Source organism: Hemicordylus capensis, chromosome 2 (genome assembly GCF_027244095.1).
Source record: "Hemicordylus capensis ecotype Gifberg chromosome 2, rHemCap1.1.pri, whole genome shotgun sequence".
In the NCBI taxonomy this organism is placed as follows: domain Eukaryota; kingdom Metazoa; phylum Chordata; class Lepidosauria; order Squamata; family Cordylidae; genus Hemicordylus; species Hemicordylus capensis.
In genome coordinates, this window is record NC_069658.1 from 322493110 (window position 1) to 322509774 (window position 16665).

Sequence of the window (16665 nt, forward strand, 5' to 3'; positions counted from 1 at the left end):
CCCAACATTCTGGGTACTCATTTTACTGACCTCGGAAGGATGGAAGGCTGAGTCAACCTTGAGCCCCTGGTCAGGATCGAACTTGTAACCTTCTGGTTACAGGGCAGCAGTTTTACCACTGCGCCACCAGGGGCTCATTTGTAGTCAACCATATCAGGCAGCAGAGATATAGGAAGGTGCTGGAGGTGGATGCTCACTTCAGTGACAATGGCAAAGGCATCATCTTATACTACGCAGGAGGAAGGCAGTGGTAAACCACTCCAATATTCTACCAAGAAAGCCACATGGCTCTGTGGTTGCCAGGAGTTGACACTGACTTGATGGCACAATTCAAGGAAGATTGGGGATCACTTTACTATCTTTCCCTTTAAAGCCAAATTACATGTTACATGAGTGGTAACATCAAGCCAAAAGGCAATGGCTCCATTGTGATGTGTGCGCAGTTCTCCAATAACAGCTGTGTTGCCTACCTTCTCAATTCACAACAGTCTTCAGAGGCTGCTCAACCTCTGAGTCGGGCATTTATGACTAAGAATTAATGCTTAAAATGGGAGATGGAAACTGAGGAGGTTTCACTTCAAGTTAGCTCAGGCTCAAGAAAGGAGGAGGATGATTCAGAGCTACCTGAAAAGTAGTAGGAGGGCATCCTGTTCTGAGCACTGGATAAGAATAGATCAAACTGCATTTGCCCAAATCAGTGCATCTACATGCAGATGGGCAGCAAGGAAGCCCACTGACCCAGAGGAAAATCTACAGGAGGCACATGCTGCTGCCAAGCAAGGCCTGCCTGCTCCATCAGTCTCTATGTAAGATGTGCATGCCCACACAGAAAGAACTGTACAAATGGTTTATTGACCTCTAACACTCAGAATCCTACAAGGTTATGACCCAGTGAGCAAAAGTAATCATCACTTTCCTAACGTAAGGACTGTGCTCCTTGGGAAACTTATTGCATTACTTCTCCCTATATCCACCCTCCCTCGTCCTTGAGTGAGAGTCCATTTAACGTTCCTTAACAAGAACAAAAATCACCCACATACAACCACCAACTTGTTACTGCCGAAGCCCCGAGGCATCGCAATAACCAAACATTTTTTAAAAGAGGGGAGGGGGGTGAAATAGTTTTTAGGATTACCCTAAGTCTCCCCAAAAGCCTCCTGGCCAGTCCTAACACCACCTCTAACAGTGGTTTCTTCCTGTTCAGATTATCACAAGGACACACACACGCCTTACTGGGGGCACACTTCAGCACACCAGCATACTTGGTCTCATTCCACTGATGGGCAAGTTCTAGGACCCCCGAACCAAGATAGGGGGTAAAATAATACAACAGGCATGTGGCAAGCCCTTGATCCTTAGAACAGGAGCATGCATGCCAGAAGCAATAGTCAGTGGAGAAGTGCCACCTCAACCCAACACAGGTAGCTTGTGCTCCTGAAATAAGAAACTAGAGTTGCAGCTGCATTTTCATCCAGAGCGATCAGCTCTCAAATGGGTAAGAGACTGTCAAATTCTCCAGACCTCTTCACCACAAACACCCTGAAGAGGTGGCAGCAACGGTGGGGAGAATCCCCCTAAGTCATCCACCCATAATCCAGTATTTCTGCCAGACTGCAGGATTCCTTCAGTCAAGCCTGCGCAGGCAAAGTGGAAGCAGCCCCACAAGCAAGTAGGGAGAAGCTCCTCTTGTGGAGCAGTCAGCAAGCCCTGTAGCCCTTGAAATGTGGAGTAACAGATTCAAAGACGCAGCACCCCAGTTGCGTGGCAGAGACTTGGCCTTTCACAGGAAGTGGGTGGCAGGGCAAGGATTCTTCCATCACTTTAGCTCAGCCAGGAAGTCCAGGAGGGCCTTGTGGAATTCTTGAGGCTTATCAAGGTAACAGGCATGATCAGCTCCAGACAGCATGACAACCCTGGATCTGGGGATCTGTTGAAGGCTCTGGAGAGACTGGGCGCCCAGGCCAGCGTCACGCTCTCCATAGACGATCAAAGTTGGAGTCTAGAGAGAAAAAAATATTAACACATTAGCCATGCTCTTTCCAAGGGGCTTGTGCAAGTGAGCCTGCAGAGCATGATCCACCAGGCCTGCAGGCAGTTCTTGGAAAGCCCCACTGAACTGGTTTTCATAGCATTTCTGGGTTGCCTTTCCAATGGATGGAAGGGCTAAGGGTGGCACACGCACCGCACCCCCACACACTACATCTGTACTATTAGGTCTGCAAATTAAAGACCGTATTGAGACTAAGTCACAATATAGTAAGAACCAGCAGCAATGAGTATGCAAAAGCCAAACCCATCTAACTTCATTAAAAGCCTGGATACATACACAGTTTTTATGAATCCAGGCTAGAGAGGGTTGATCAGAGCTTTCTCAGTACAGAGTTCTAGAGGGATGGAGCCATAATTTTATAGGCCTTGCTACTCCCCCTCTTGGTTCCCCACTTAAAGGGGGACTGAACACAAAGGAGGGCCTCAGAAAACATCAAGGTATGGAAAGACAAACATGGGAGATCATGGAGATTGTACAGCCACAGTGTTTGATGTTCTACTCCTTCATAAGGACATGTCTACTCTGTAGGTGATCCTTATCACAGGAAGAAGTGTAAGGGACAGCACCACAGTAGACAGGATATCACCACTTGCGTGAGAACTTATCTGCACCAGCTTATTTCTGTCTGGGGCCATAAAGACATAGTGATTGCTCTTCAAGTACCTGCCTCAAATCACTAACTTTACTTAGGTTCCTCCAAGCTCCACTTCAACCTCCTAGTTCTGCACATCAGTATACATCAGCTGTGTCGTGGGACCATATCCCATGACGCAGGACTTTGCCTGTTGTTGAGAAGCAGAGAATAAAAGCTAACTAGCAGTCAGGGGAGAAGGGAATGCAGAGCACCAAGCCTCTCCGAAAGGAATACATGATGACAACCTTACACAACTGAGATCGCCTGAAGAGCAAGACTTACTTTGCAAAAGGCTTTCAATATATATGACGTTCGGACACAAAGCAAAGTTGTTAGGAATAGTTGCATCTGCACAATAGAGAGAGCTGCCGAGATGCAGTAACCCAGTGTGCATTCTTCTCTGCTTAAGTGTTGTATCCAAAATCATGCAAATGAAACAAGTTTCAATGCATTCCCCACCGAGGAAAGTTACCCAATTTCCATAATTAAAGGGCAGGTTCTCATGATCACAGGAATTGTGGTTGAATGCTGGTTACCCACGTGATCACATGAATTCGCACACCAGGAATCTCGATTCCATCTCGTGGCGAAAACCAGCATCGGTCACCTAGGATCTGAAGTAGGGTGGCGGAGCTTGGGATGCTCCAAACCAAGATCCACTGACCATGTGAACCCATGATGCTCACCTATCCTGGCTATCCACACGCGACACACTCTTACTTGCATGTCTACCACTGACACCTGCACCTAGGGCAGATGCCAGACACTGGTGCTCTAGCACTCTGACTCGACTTTATGGATCCCAACACATTTGACTACACTGTACCTGGCAACAGCCAATGTCGCCTGTGACACCCATTCACACCTGCTCCAACATGCACATTCCCATTCCCACCGCTTTGTTATGTTTGCACCCAGCAGACATATAAGAATTCACATGGAAGCAGGAGACAAAACACTCTTTACTTTGAGCCAGTGGGCAACTGGCTTGCATACACAGGTGTCTGCTTTTATACCTACTCGGTGTTACAGTAACTTTACACATGAGTAGAACTCAAACCTACATGAGTGACAATCACTATACTCTTCAAGTTACAGCATAGCATGCCATGGCTAGCAACATCACGGCTAGCAAGACCTGGCCATCCATGTGACAGCAGCCAGGTCCACTGCCTGTGGGACCAGTGACGTAGGATGCTGCTTGCCCATGTGCAGGGTCAGGGGAGGATGCGTGTGTGTGTGTGTGTGTGTGTGTGTGTGTGTGTGTGTGTGTGTGTGTGTGATGGTGCAACGCCTGACTGGGGAGGGACAGAGATGGGGTATATGTTGGACAGGAGTCTCCTGGTGCCCCTCCTGCTCTGCTGAGGATACCCTCGGTCGGAGGGGGTTCCCCGGGACGGTTGAGTTCTGGCTGTAAACCAGTGAAGTCAAGGGCTGAAGCTCTGCCTTGCATCTCAGCTTGGCTGCCGCCCTCCTGCCCTCCCAACTACTGTGGGAACTGGCCCAAGGAGGCTTTAAAGGACTGGGAACTTGAGACTGGGGCAGCAAAATGGAATGAAGGAAAAGGCATGGAGATTGTGACTGTCCAGGAATGGAGACAGAAAGCCAGCAAAACACCAAACAAAACAAATCCTTGAAGCTGTCCAAAGCTGCCAAACACTGGGAAACTGGCTCAACTTCCTTCAAATTCCTGATCCTTCATGATTGTTCAGACACTGCCCCACACACTATTATCTGCAGTTTCCTGCAAAAGGAAAGCTTGCATTAGAAAAAGGGAGGGCTGACCTTCCTGGGATACCAGATTTCAAGCTAGATTATGTACTTGCCATGTGAACATATGGCATATAGATGACTGGTTCTGCATAGGTTTATTCAAAGTATCCAAGCAGCGTCCATAAGATTCAGCCTTGCTCACCCGTTTCTGTCTCCCCACTGGAATCAGAATCTAAACGTGCCCCTGCATTCTCCTTATCAAATGAGCTCCATACGATCATATGAGAAGTAGCTTCACTGTACTGCTCCATATCCCATACCTTGACCTTCTGATACTGCTGAATAGTGAAGTCCTTGGTGCTCACAGGTGCAATGGGCACAAAGCCCTTCAGTTGCTCCCCACTGGCCAGAAGGAATGGGATGGAGTAACGGCCACTCATGGACGAGCTGATCAGAACCGGTCTCTGAAGGCCCAGCTCCTTAAGGATTTGCTGCAGAAAAGCAACACGGCCTGGCACTGTCTCCACAGCATTGGAGCGCGGGGAGTTCCCGTAGCCTGTTGAGAAACAAAAGGAACTGGAGAAACTCTACTGCAAGGACACAGGCATCAACAACAAACAGAGTGGCAGAGACACTGCAGCTATGGATGTACACGAACCAGTTTGGAGGCCCTTTTACGGGCCTCCAAAGGCTCCAAGGTTGCCAGAACCTAAGGGGTATACTCGTGGGTCAAATGGGCCGTAAGCCAGACTTTGGCTTTTAAAAAGCCAAATCTGGCCACTCAGCTTTTGAACCCTGGCCGGGTCGAAGGTTCGAAGGAGGCGGCGGGGGCAGGGGGGGATGGCTTTAAGCCGGGGGGGGATACACTTAAACACATACACACCGCATTTCCCCGCTGGTGCACGATTCCCTAGAAGCCTGTCGGGGTGTGCGCAATGCACACAAGCACAGCTAGTACTTCCAGTTGTATCCGGTCCACGTCAGGACAGGGCGGCAAGGAGGTACGCTGCTGCCCCAACAGGCTTTTAGGGAATCGCGTGCCAGCGGGGGAAACATGGCAGGGGAGTGCATCCTCCCCTGCCCTTAAAGCCACACCCCCACCCCATCACTTAACCGGCCCCTGCCAGTTCTGTGCACATCCCTAAATACAGCTACTAATCTTACCCACCCACCCCTGCCTCCAGAAGTGTTTCTCTTGTACAAGTGGAAGCCATGCTGCCCTGCCCCCACAAAGTAAAGAACAAAACAGGACTGTCTTCCTACTGCTGATCCACTGGACAATCAGGATCTGACTGGGAGGTCCAAAGGGCTGGTCCAAGAGTTCACAGCCCTTGGTCAACGGTGGGAAAGGGGACTGCTAGGCCAGGTATTCAGGTTCTCCAGACCTGGTGTAGTTACAATGGCTAAGAGAAAGACTTGAGTTAGGAAGTTCTCAGCTCAGCTATGAACTCACAAGCTGGCCTTGGGCAAGCCATGTTCTCTCTCAGCCTCAGTATTATGGGGTAATACAACTGGCCCACCTTATGGGACTGCTTAAGGATAACTGTGTTTTGCAGCCACAAAAAGGAAATATACAAATGCCTGCTGTTATTTGGGGAACGAAAGGGCATCTGTACAGAAGGAAGAAGTCACAAGTCACTCCAGCAGGGTTGAGGTCTGTCCAAAATGCAGTGCTCAGTTTAGTTCTAGCTTTGAAAGAAAGGCTCTAGGGAGCTGACGAAGCAGAGCTGAGAATATTCCAGAAGAAAAACTGCCACAACATGGCTGCTCCCCAACTCACTTCTAACCTGCATCAACATTGAGTCCTGGCTTCCTTCAAGGTCGGCATAGCCATCTGACTCAAACTACACAGCTAGGCATTAGAGAGCCTTCTAACTCATATGCCACTGGTTATCAGTAATTCGAAGCCATCTTACATTGTGAGGCAAGCCAAACTTTTATAGGCTAGTTCCACCACATCTCCAAGGCAATGAGTAACTATGGCAAAGAATCCCAGAGCAGGGAATAAGCAAGGTCCCCCAGTGAGCACAGAGAGTAGATTGGAAGAAGAATGTATCCAAGAAATATGGAGAGTGCTGCTAGTCACAGCCTTCAAAGAACATGGCACTCTGAAACAAGCCAGTTAGACTAGCAATTGGCCACCTAGGGACTATCCCAAGGACCCATCTCTGATGATGCACAACAACTACTTTTTCCTCAAGTTAAATACAGACATTGGCAGAGAGTCCTTACCTCTGTTTTGGTGGAGCGAGTTAAAGAACCCTTTGCCTGTGGCCCAGTTGGAGCAGACTAGTGGGCAAAGCAAATTTTGTGGGCCTAGCTACCCTTGCTCATTTTTCCTCTTAAAAATTAGATGTTGACCAAGGAGCCAGACACACAGGCTAACATCCAGACCAAGTTACTCATGAGTTACTCTAAAGGACTACTTAATTTAAAGAGGACTTCTGATGAGTAATTTAGTCAGGATATCAGCCACAATGTTGAGTGCAGTTATTCCCGGCTCCTGAGCTGCAAAAGCACATAAAGCTGAAGGCAAAAGGTCAATGCCAACATGGACAAGTCAGCAGCATTTTCTTACCAGGCAAGTCGATGGCTATTGCTCGATACCCACTCTCAGAGAGCAAAGCCAAGGTACCCAGGTCCTCCCATGTCTTGGAAGTGAAGGCCTGACCATGTAGAAAGATCACCTCCAGTCTGCTAAGAAAAATCCAGGGAAAGGCTTAGAGAAAGAGTCTAATAATAATAATAATAATAATAATAATAATAATAATAATAATAATAATAATAATTTGATTTCTATACCGCCCTTCCAAAAATGGCTCAGGGCGGTTTACAAAGAGAAATAACAAACAAATAAGATGGCTCCCTGTCCCCAAAGGGCTCACATTCTAAAAAGAAACATAAGACACACACCAGCAACAGTCACTGGAAGTACTATGCTGGGGGTGGATGGGGCCAGTTACTCTCCCCCTGCTAAATAAAGAGAATCACCACGGTAAAAGGTGCCTCTTTGCCCAGTTAGCAGGGGATAGACTCTTTGGAGATGGTCAGAAATATACTGTACGCCCTTTTTACCCTCTTAGCATGAACCCAGATCTAGCCAGGATTTGGGATCAGGGGTATAGATTTTCTGAGAGGAGATAAAGGCATGCTCCAGTGTTGGCTAGGAAAAGTGCCCAGCCTAGAATGAAATGAAAAATGTGGAGACACGGTAGGGAGAGTTCTCAACCTCTGCAAGGGATAGGGGCTGATGACCATTTCCAAGCTTCTCTTTCCCAGTTTTTAAGAGGCAATATGTGCCCATGCTGCAGCAATACAGGAGCAGGCATTCAGGTCTAACATAGAGAAATAAACTGAAAGTTTTAAAATGCTGTGGGAAAGGAGCAAGCGGATAGTCACAATGATCTTGCAAGCACTCACCAGGAGGCACCCGTGACACTCATGCAACCAAAGAACTATCAATTGCAACAAACTGCTATTTCAGGGGATGGGGGGAGCTTTTCATTTCCCCCATGATGGAATATTGCAGTTTACTATTGGGAAAGTCTACAAATAGTGAGCTGGATGGACAGAAGATGTTTGGATCTCTGGCAGCAACTTCACATTTATTGCAAAATAAACCTATTATCTGAAAAGTCAATAGGTTAGCATAACACAAGCAGGAGGAAAACTCCAGTATCAGCAAGACTTCGCAGCAAGCTATTGCTGCATTGAACGTCTTTGCACAAAAAGATCTATGAAGCAACTCGACTGACCCAGAAGCCAGGACTAGATTTGAACAGTTAGCCACAGTAACTGACATCACCTGCCACTCAAAGATGCAAAAATAAACGAACAGATCAAATGCATTTGTCCTCCTTTTCATGGAAAGGTCATTTATAGCAACAGAAGTGCAACCACCACTGAGGCAGAATACAGTGGCTATGCAAGGTTTCACTAAGAATGAGAAAAAGGTCAGTGAAAGGGAGATGCTATCTGGATGCTTTCAACTCAAAGATGCTTTCAGTAACCGCCACACTGGTTCAGCAAAGAATATTTGGTGCTCACCAAGGGTCAGGTATTAGGCTTGACCCCAAAACATTTCGGAGGCCATTATAGAGGACTCTGAAACGTTTCGGCCACTGGGACCATTTCGGCTTTTGGAGGCGGCGGGGGTGTTCCCTTAAAGGCAGGGGAGGGTGCACTTACCCCTCCCACCGCATTTCCCCCGCTGGTGCTCCATTGTATCAAAGCCCCTTGGGGCTGCAGCATACCTCCCTGCTGCCCCGTTGCTGCGCTCAATGGCCGGAAGTACTGGGCGTGCGCGTGCATGGCAGATGGGCGCGCGCACACAACGGGCGCATATGCCTTAGAAGGTATGCCCTCACCTCTTGCCTATAGGCTTCTCAGAGGCATCTGGTGGGCCAATGTGTGAAACAGGATGTTGGACTAGATAGGCCTTGGGCCTGATCTAGCAGGGATGTTCTTATGTTCTAGGTTCCAGAAAATCTGGAAGAGTCTCCCCAACAGCATAGGCCATCATGGGTGCTAATCAAATGCCTTATAATCAGAGACATTAAAAAAGACAGCTTACCTTTCAGTGGTGGGAGCCCCATCTTTACGTACCATTACAGCTTCTCTGAAAAAGACAGAGGGGTTCTGTAGAACTTTCCCGGTCAAAATAGTGACATTGCCTTGACTCTTCTTCATCTCTTCCTCCATAGCCCGTGGCTTGGGGATGTCTATGGAAGATGTAAATCTCTCATGCTGGATTGCAGGGAGCAACAGGTAGAGGACGAAGGTGACGAGGACTCCCAAGACCAGCAGCCCCAGCCTGTTGCGGATCAAAGTCATAGTCATCCTTTCTGAAAGAGTTTTAGAGGGAGAAAGAGAACCACTAGGATCAGAGAGGCTGTGCAGGGGGTGCCACGTTATGGCAAGGAAGCAAGCAGACTCCATTCACTAACAGAGACTTGCACAGGACAAGGAAGGACAGCATAGCTTTTCTATACAAAACATGTCCTGACCCATCTGGATACTGGTCCCTTGATTTGAGAGCAGAGTAGGAACTGCTTTCCCCCAAATCTCTCCTACAATGGTTATAGCCGATTTACTAACACAGAGGTCTAGTGACTTTGAGAGCCCAAGACAGTTGGTTCAGCTTACTCAATACCAGCCATCACAGTCTTGTCTTTGCACTGGCGATATCCTCCCTGCCTTAATGATATTTGGTAACTCTGGAGATCAGTCATGGGTGTGTCTGCTTGAATGGTTCAATAACCATGCCATATTGGACTACTAATAATGCTTTAACCCGCTTTCTGTTATATACTATCAAGGCCAAACTACATGTTATGTTAAATGTACAGTTTAGTTAGCTTTGCATGTTTTGGGTTTTTTAAAATGTTATAGAAGAAGCTGTGGGGGTGGAGATTCTCAACTGGGACTGCAGTGCATGGAAAGAGGGCATTTAACCTTTCCTTTCACATTGTGGTCCTGATGAAAATGACAGACCCTGTCCCCCACAAATGCTATTTACATTGGTCAAACAGCCAATTAGTCAGTCCATAGCACAGGGGGGGAAATGATTAAATCCCTCCCACAACCTCAATGAGCTGCAGCCATCCTCAAGGCTATTATTTCTCTCTCTCTCTCTCTCTCTCTCTCTCTCTCTCTCTCTCTCTCTCTCTCACACACACACACACACACACACACACACAACATGTGTACATAACCTGCAGTTTGGTCCTTAGCATAGCAAAGCTATGAGACTACCAAACACAGGAAAAAGCAGCCACCAATGAATAACCAGAAGGTTGTTTTCAGCTTGCCCCCTCCCCACAAATTTTCATTGAGCTGAATGGCTTCCCATGTTAAAAACATGGAAAAGCTACTTTTTAACTGGCTTCTCGTGTTTTTAACCCCATGAGTTAAGAACTCATGGGGAGTTTCTAACTCCCCATGACTGCATTTCCATGCAAATAAGAGCAGAAATGGAGCTTGTCACAAAAGTGTTAAAGGCACTAGAAACCTGTTAAGAAAAATATGGCAAACCTTCTCCTTTCCCCTTTTCCACTGCATCATCCTCCCAGAAAGATTTTGGACTCACATTCTCTGTCCCTACTGTCTTCCCTTTTCCAACTGACTTCAGTTTTTAGGGCCCACTGAGACTCAAAAAAGGCTTAACTTTGCTTCAGGTTCACTACTCTTTCACTATCAGCTCCTACTCACTGCTGTAGTGCAAAATCCTGCTCAGCTCTGACAGCCTGCGGCCTTCTCTATCCATGCTAGAACTGCTACTGTCAGGCTAAGTTTGGTCAAACTTCTGCTTGCCTTTGCCTCTTGAATCCAAAACTGCCCCCTCCCTCTCCCACCAAATAAAGGCCTATTTGCTTCAAGATATCACAAGATAATTCAAAAGCCTGGAGCAAGACTGTCTTCCTCAGATCACTTGCTATAAGAGAGAGAAAATGCTTGGTTGGGTTCACCTACTTTACATATATCTAAATATGCCTGGTGCTTTTGGCAGGGAAGCATAAATACAAGTGTTTTCACCTAATGCACTGCAGAGATTGCATCTTATGTACAGAAAGATAGTAGTAAGGGAATGAATTTCAGGGGTGACGAAAAGGCACGTCATTACATCCAGAATCACATACTGCAGAAGCCCATGGAAGAACTGCCTACGGAGAAAACAGCTATTTCACATTTTGTGCTAAGTGGAAAAAACCATCCTAGGATGTCTTCGGTAAGCACCTAGGCTAGGGACCAATTTGAAGCCTGAGGCATCATGTCCTTTAGCTGACTTTTCACCAGGGGAGGTTATTTTCAGATGCTTTAGAGGCCACCATCTTGATGCGTTTCATCAATTTACAATGGCATGAACAGTTTCACCAACCTTTTAAGATCAGCTAGAGAAAAGGCAAAGGCAATGACGAGGATGAAGGTACATCCACCACAGAACATTGCTACAGCTCTTGGGAGAAGTTCTCTCAAGTGCGGGGTATGTGTGTCTTATTTATTGCCAGGGTCTAAGCAAGCAAACCGTAACCTGTGTCTAGGCTCAAATCACAGGTCATTAAATGTTGCCTTGTAATGAGCTACTCACCTGGGATGAGTTTGCCAGACTCCACCACTCAAGCTACACTGTGACCAAAATAAATACAAGCAAGCAGGCTGCTAAAGGTACTCATCTACAAGGCTGGTGTATTACAACATTCTGATGTAGTACCGTGTTTTCAGAGTATTTCAATCAATAGGAAAATTGCACAGTGTAATTCAGATGATGTCATTTTAATACTAATACCAAACTGGAAGAATATTTCAAGGGAGTTGAATTACTAATAAGGTGCCAAAAGAGATGTATATTTTCTGTAATGTTGAACCCTCAACATGCAAAGCTATTTGGAAGCATTTGTCCCATAGTACCTGATCAATTCCAGACTGTTGTGTCTGTTAAGAGCCACAGTCCTCATGGCCTTTCCCCTAACCTCCATTATGATTTTATTTACCTATATTCAGTTTAAGTACAGGCATAGTTCATTCCAAAGAACAGTGACAAGATGATATTGCTTCAAGGAAACCGAGCCCTGGACTTGTTGAAAGACTCAAAGGACCTTGCTGATTACAAGCCCTTACTTTTGGAACCTGGACTAGAAGAGAGCTCCATATTCCTTGCTAGTTGTATTTTATGTATTAGGACCATAGCTTAGAAGAAAACCAGTTACTATGTTATGTATACCATTGTTATGAACCACGAAGACCTGGCAATTGCATTCTGTATAAGAAAGAGAACCATTGTAATCCTCTCCCCTATTTCCCTTCACACCCAGTCTCCCCCTCTCACACCAATGCCAATGGTAACTGAAAATGACCCAGGGGTCAGGAAGGAATACAACAATTGTTATGGCATTTAATGCTTATCAATCAAGGCTGAAGACTAAGACAAGAGAAGATGACTACCACCTTTGAGGCATCAAGTCATGAGGTGCTAGAGATAAGGATTAGAATGCAGACAGATCACAACACTGGAGGGTAAGGATGAGACAATAACTTCTAAGATGGGAATCCTGGAGGCTGGCGTCAGGGATGGCACGTTGGCACCTTTGACAGACACGTGAACTGACCGCCCCGCAAAGGACCATCAAAGCTGAAGAAGAGTATAAGACTTGGGGGTCTGAACCAGAGTATCAGAGGGCAGGTCCAGAAGACTTGTCTTCACCCCCTCCAATGTTACAACATTCCTTGTACCCCAGTTTCGTGCACCCCATCATTTCACCACACTATAGTATTTTGCTGCCCTCTCTAGCCAGGGATTCAGGAGAGAAATCTGAGCAGAGGCTTTCTAGTTACTGAGACTAGCAATTCGCATTTCAGGTGCACTCTATGGTAAGTCAGTTGGTACCTCCAGCTGAGCCTGGATAAGGCTTGGGACCAGATCCCCACATTCATCTGAGTAATACCCCCTTGACATTATTAGCAAAATAACCATTACTACTTACGCCACAGGAGGTAGCCCTGATATGAGCATCTACTATGGCACCGATGTTGCCTTTCAAAGGAAGTTAACCTCTGCCTATCAAGGAGGGGAATGGAACCAATTACTAACCCATGACATAGCCCAAGACATAGCATCTCCCAAGCACTACAGGATCCTTGCAATGGAAAACAAACTAGGTCTCGTTCTTTTCACTACATCTACTTTACAAACCATTGCTCTTTATGCAAAATATCAAGGAAGAGAGAAAGCCAAGCCACACTTCAACAAGCCCACAATCAGCCACAAGAAAGAAGAGCCAAAGCTTCCAGACAGTCTCAGATTTCAACTTATACCTCCAGATATACTCTTATTTCTTTTCTCCTTTTACCAACTACCTTGTCTGATTCTATCCAGCAGTTGAGCCGCAGATGCGCAGTCCTTGAAGATGTAGGTTTTTCCCTGGTGCACAACCTTCAGCTTTGCAGGGTAGGACACATAAGCCTGAGTACCTTCCTTCAGGAACTGTTGCTTGAGTGCAACAAAATGCTTCCGCCTGGCATATGTGGCTGGGCTGAGGTCAGGAAAGAAAGATACCCGATGTCCGTGGAACTCTACAGTCCGCGAAGCCCACGAAGCCTTCAGTATTCTCTCCCGATGTTGTACACTGGAGAGTGTTAATAGCACAGTTCTGCCTCTACCCTCCTGGGCATTGCTTGCTGGGAGACGATATGCACTTTCTATACAAATGGGAACCTCTTTCCCCTTTAAATCCAAGGCAGTGAGCAGCAGATTTTCTAGGAAGGGGATGAGATTTACATCTCCCACGGCTGCTGGGACACCGGTGACCCGCAAGTTCCGAGCTCGCACTTTGTTCTCCAGGGTCTCCAGTCTGCGATTGGCCACCAGGCACCCTGCTGCCAACTCCCTCATCAAAGTAGAGTGTTTCACTACACAGCCTTGGGTGGACACCACCTTTGCTTCCAGAGCTTCAACCCAGTGGTTCGTCTCTTCCAAGTGCTTCTCAAGCTTTGCCAGTTTAGCCGAAAGAGAAGTCAGGGCTTGGCCTAATGTATCACGCTCAGCTACTAGCTGCTCTAACAACTCTTGCACTGAATTCGCCACTCTTGGAGAGAGGCGCACACTGTGGGCTCTTCCACAGTCTGACAGCAGCATTGTTCTGTGGCCTTTAGGGTGTCTTTGCGTCTCCTCCATTAGTTAATTCTGTCTCAGGAAACCGGATACCATTAGCATCTTCAAGAAGTAACACAGACTGCACTATTCCTGCTGGGACAAGCTCACAGCCTCCCACTGCTCTTGCCTGGTTTAAGTGTAACAGGACACACCCTTGTTTACAAGCCTTCTTTGCCTCCTTCTGCATACACACCTTCTTCCTTCCCCTCCTCCAGCAGCAGCTTCAGTGGCAGAAGAAGAATCACAAAGAGGCTGTTCATGGGAAGCCCCTTACGCTTTGCAGCTTGCACAGAGATGAACAAGTGAGTTATGACACTCTTTGATATATACACCCCCTTCTGGCACCTTAAGTGGTGAAATGCTTGACTAACAAGCAGAATGTTGCCGGTTCGAATCCCCGCTGGTACTATATCAGGCAGCAGCAATATAGGAAGGTGCTGAAAGGCATCATCTCATACTAGGCAGGAGGAGGCAATGGTAAACCCCTCCTGTATTCTACCAAAGACAACCACAGGGCTCTATGGGCACCAGGAGTCAAAAATGACTCCATGGCACACTGTACTTTACACCCCCTCTAATGCTATAGCCCAGCAAATCCTTGTCACTCACTTCCAGACAAAGGTGTTCAGACATGACAGGGCCAAGGGTCATCATCTCTCATCCCCTCCCCCCCTCTCTTGGAAACTTCCTTCAGTAATGATATATAGCATTTGCTTCATATGCACCTTTACTGATTAACAGCCCTCCCTATCACTGGACTAGTCAACATTTCAAGAACACATAACAAAACATGAAAAGGTAATTGGGAGAGAGGAGGGGGCATTATTTGCTACAAGCTTTTATGGCACAGAGCAGGAGACAAGACTTGCCCTAGGGAGTTTTTCGGAGTCACATTAAAAAAACAAAACAAAAAAACCCCCACCTTCGACTTCAACCTCCAAACCTAAAAGCAGGGAGTGAGGGCTGTTTGTATGCGGCTCTTGGCAACCCAGACCCCGCCTTGCTTGCCCTCTAAGCTCGGGAGGCCGGTGGGGAGGAGGCCTTCTATCCCCAGCCGAGCCCCAGAGAGCAGCCAGCTTGAGGCACGGTCGGTTTCCCACCCTTCAACCCCGGGAATCACACCGAGGCCAACCACACACCGCGCCCGGGATGGGCTTCATGCATCCCCCGTCTCCAGCCTATGCGTGATGGCCTCTTTCAGCCAGCCATGGCCTTGGCAGGCTCTGCAAGCACCGACACACCAGCGCCTGGCGCGGGCGGCCTCCCGCCTCCCCCGACCGTTCGGCCGGCTGACGGTACCTGCACTTGAGCGCCTCACCAGCAGCAGCAGCAACAGCTGGATCTTGCTCCCGGCCCCCTCCCCCACTCCGCGCTTCCAGCCTTTTCCCACCCGGCAGCGGCCGCTGAACGCCACACTGAGATCTGGGGTCACACGGAATCACTCCCCGCCGCCTTTAATCGTAGCGCGCCCCCTCGTGGCCGACTGAAGCGCTACGCTGGTTCCGCGGCGGAAACGCAGGCCGTGCGGTGTGGTGGTGGAACACCGTCCCGGGGGGTGGTGGGAGGAGTAGTGGACGCAAGGCGGGCGGGGCAATGTTTATGTGCTTGAGTTAACTTGGAACCCGCCCGTGCATTTTTCCTTGGAAGCCGTACTGCCTTTGTCCCGTCCCGTGGAATGCACTGTATGGATTCCCACAGATTGCACTGTAAACCTTTAACGCCCTCCCCCAACTCACCAAGGGATCAGCTACAAGAGCCACGGATTTTTAAAGTTCCTCACGGAGATCAGTAGCGGCGGAGGTGATTCTTGGGGGAAACCAAGACATACCACTGCTCCTCTTCCGGCGCCGTAGGAGAGGGCCGAGTGTGTTAAAATGCCAGGAGTCCTAACACTGAGTCCCCAGATGACGTTGGACTGCAGCTCTCATCATTCCCAGCCACTATGGCTGCCATTGTAGCTGAGGGTGATGGGAGTTGTAGTCTAACAATATCTGGAGATCCAACATTGGGAAGAAGAACCCCTGTGTTAAACAATTACAAAAAGACTTCTACAAAAAGAAAAAGTAATGTTTTGACCCCGTTTTCCTCTAAAAGAGGTCATGGAACCCAGGGGATCGCAATGTGAACCGTCTGCCTCCTGCAGCGACACCTCTGGTGCAAATCTGCAATGCCAGGCAGATTCGCGTGGGAGCAGGTGCTGTTGAAGTCCTAGATCACACTCTTTGTAATGTGTGGTCTGGCAATGAACTGAACATACATGGGGCTGACAGGTTTTGACCTAAAAGTTAAGGATCTGAAGCCTCTTTAGAATTACTAGGGGGAGAAGTAAAATTGTAGGATGAAGAACCAGAAGCAAGGGGCCAAGGTGTTTTTCACAGAGCCTACTACCCCTGCTTCTCCCACCCTATTCTAAAGTTTAGACCACTCCTCTTTTCCCACATGTTCTTCTTGGCTTAGTAACGTTCTTTGTCTGTGGGGCAAAATGAACAGAGAGGCAGACACCAATTCAAGCAACATAAATAACACGGAAAGAAGAAAACGACTATCTTGTGGCAGCGATCAAGTGGCAGAAAAGGCTTGAGATCTCTCTCTCATATTTCATTTTATTTTATAAATCAA

The 16665-nt window shown here is 47.6% G+C and overlaps 1 protein-coding gene across 9 annotated transcripts; it reads right to left on the minus strand.

The window, feature by feature from the left end:
* Positions 1 to 833: 833 nt before the first annotated feature.
* On the minus strand, positions 834 to 15939 carry LOC128342423 (protein ABHD14A-like). 9 transcript variants are annotated; one of them, XM_053289694.1, is made up of 5 exons: positions 15783 to 15939; positions 8971 to 9241; positions 6976 to 7094; positions 4718 to 4953; positions 834 to 1999 (listed from the first exon to the last, which is right to left on the minus strand). In XM_053289694.1, the coding sequence occupies exons 2-5, from the start codon at positions 9234 to 9236 to the stop codon at positions 1817 to 1819; spliced, it is 804 nt and encodes a 267-aa protein (XP_053145669.1). In that variant the 5' UTR covers positions 9237 to 9241; positions 15783 to 15939; the 3' UTR covers positions 834 to 1816. The 9 variants fall into 9 exon arrangements, with proteins under 9 accessions (XP_053145669.1, XP_053145673.1, XP_053145668.1 ...); XM_053289698.1 differs by having other exon boundaries at positions 8971 to 9210; positions 15783 to 15931; XM_053289693.1 differs by lacking the exon at positions 15783 to 15939 and adding an exon at positions 15365 to 15598.
* Positions 15940 to 16665: the final 726 nt, after the last annotated feature.